General features: G+C 40.8%; 1 protein-coding gene across 1 annotated transcript; it reads right to left on the reverse strand.

Annotated features, from left to right (window-relative positions):
- Nucleotides 1-352: 352 nt before the first annotated feature.
- Nucleotides 353-1,627, reverse strand: LOC147439056 (uncharacterized). The gene has a single exon (XM_086483962.1). It carries the CDS (start codon nt 1,625-1,627, stop codon nt 353-355), a length of 1,275 nt encoding a protein of 424 aa, XP_086340088.1.
- Nucleotides 1,628-1,959: the final 332 nt, after the last annotated feature.

Raw genomic sequence — 1,959 nt, forward strand, 5'->3', positions numbered from 1 at the left:
TCGTTGACTATGAGATTTAGATTCTTTAAAGTATCGAAATGTCACAAACACACATATACAATATTTTACCTCGGACGTGTCGAGGTCGTCTCCCCAAGTGTGTAAGTCACAGAGGCATTAGGATCCATCTTCATTCATACATATACATATACATAAAGGATTAGAAATTCATGAAAAAGCACATGAAGCATAAATCTCTCAACACTAATAAATCTTAGTCAATTGTTTCAGCGAATATACCTTACTTGAGGCTACACGATGTTTCATAAGAAGATACTAAGATTGTAAATGACAAAGAAATAGTTGCGAGAGTCACCGTGCTTTTTTATTGGATGAAACATATCCATCCACGTTAAACCCCATGGCAAGGGGGTGGTAGGGGGCAGGTCAATTGCAACATCTCTTTGTAGACAATGCTAGAAGTGTATGTTCTTTGATCTCCGTGTCTACCAATGCTTGTTAAGTGACTATCACCAACCACAACCTTGATGGCAGAAGAGGATCTCACGTGAGACATTGCCACATATAGTTGACCATGGGTGAAAATAGGTGTTTGGAGATACAATCCAAGAACTCCCAATGTTTGGCCTTGCGCCTTGTTGATTGTCATCCCAAAAGCACAACGTAGGGGAAATTGGCAGCGTCTCAAATCAAAAGGGAGACCTTCTCTAGATCCCATGAGAAAATCAATCCTTGGAATGAACACTGCATTTCCTGCATGTGACCCTCTAATGATTTCTGCTTCAATCACTTTGCTGTGGAATTGCTTACAAATCAAGTGTGTCCCATTACAAAGACCACTTCTTGGATCCAAATTGCGAAGCAACATAACTAGAGCATTCTGTTTCAATTGTAAAACATGCGATGGAAAGCCTCCCCCAAGATCTAGACTATTTACAAACTCACTTGTGAATAAAATGCTATCACAATTTGATTCACACACTAAGTCCGCACTAACATATTCCTTATAAGTACCAGGAAATTGCTGCAAGCCCAAATTGTTCATAGTATCCACCTCCTTGTTATGTGGAGCCAAAATTTCTCTATCCTTGAAAAAAGATTCATGGCAAGTCTGTGTTTCAAGGTCTCTATATATGCAAGCAACCAATGCTTGCAAATTATTTTGTGGTAGCATCATGCAAGCCGGCAGGGCCACATTATCAAGTATGTCCCCATCACAAACATTGCCATTACCAATATCAAGTGTCCATCGCACAAACTCTCTTTCAATAACATTACTTAAACAATTGACCACTCGCATATTCTGTGTTAGATGCATGATTTCTGTACATTGCCAAATGTATGAGTGGCACAAAGATGCATTAACAATGTCTTCTCTTCCCCCTTTGCGCACAACAGGTAATATCTGTCTGAAATTACCACCAAGGAGGATAACCTTTCCACCAAACAACATGTCATTTTTCATGACATCTTTTAGTGTCTTATCAAGAGCCTCAAAAGTGTGTCTATGAGCCATGGGGGCTTCATCCCATATGATCAATGAACTCATTCGCAACAGCTCAGCAAGCTGGCTGTTTACTTTAATGTTACATGTGCAACCGGATTCTCGCCCGACTGAGGTCCCCTGACCCTTGAGGAGTCGCCACGTTAACCCATTATTGACCATTGTAAACCTTAGCTCAAGACGGATTCAAAGGTGCATCCAAATCAGCCCCAAAGTGCTTCATTATGAAGAGTTACCATTGTGACAGGTCCCCATTTGAGTTGGTAGAGTTGCATTGAGGCTTGGGTTGTTGTGTACATTCCGTTTACGCAATCAAAAGCAAATACCACATCGGCAATGGTGTGCATATGATTACATTAGGAGATACACTCTCGCTTTGCATCTGCCAAAAATAGCCTAGAGCTTCTTGACCCTACCCAAATTGGGCATATCTGGCAATCAATGCATTCAAAGAGATGGCATCCTATATAGGAAGCTCTCTCCCACTTTTTGTG

This window comes from Adiantum capillus-veneris, chromosome 16, assembly GCF_014529385.1.
Source record: "Adiantum capillus-veneris isolate H3 chromosome 16, ASM1452938v2, whole genome shotgun sequence".
Taxonomy (NCBI): Eukaryota; Viridiplantae; Streptophyta; class Polypodiopsida; order Polypodiales; family Pteridaceae; genus Adiantum; species Adiantum capillus-veneris.

Coding starts and splice junctions, on each gene's coding strand:
- LOC147439056 (XM_086483962.1), bottom strand. CDS start 1,627: ATGGTCAATAATGGGTTAACGTGGCGACTCCTCAAGGGTCAGGGGACC.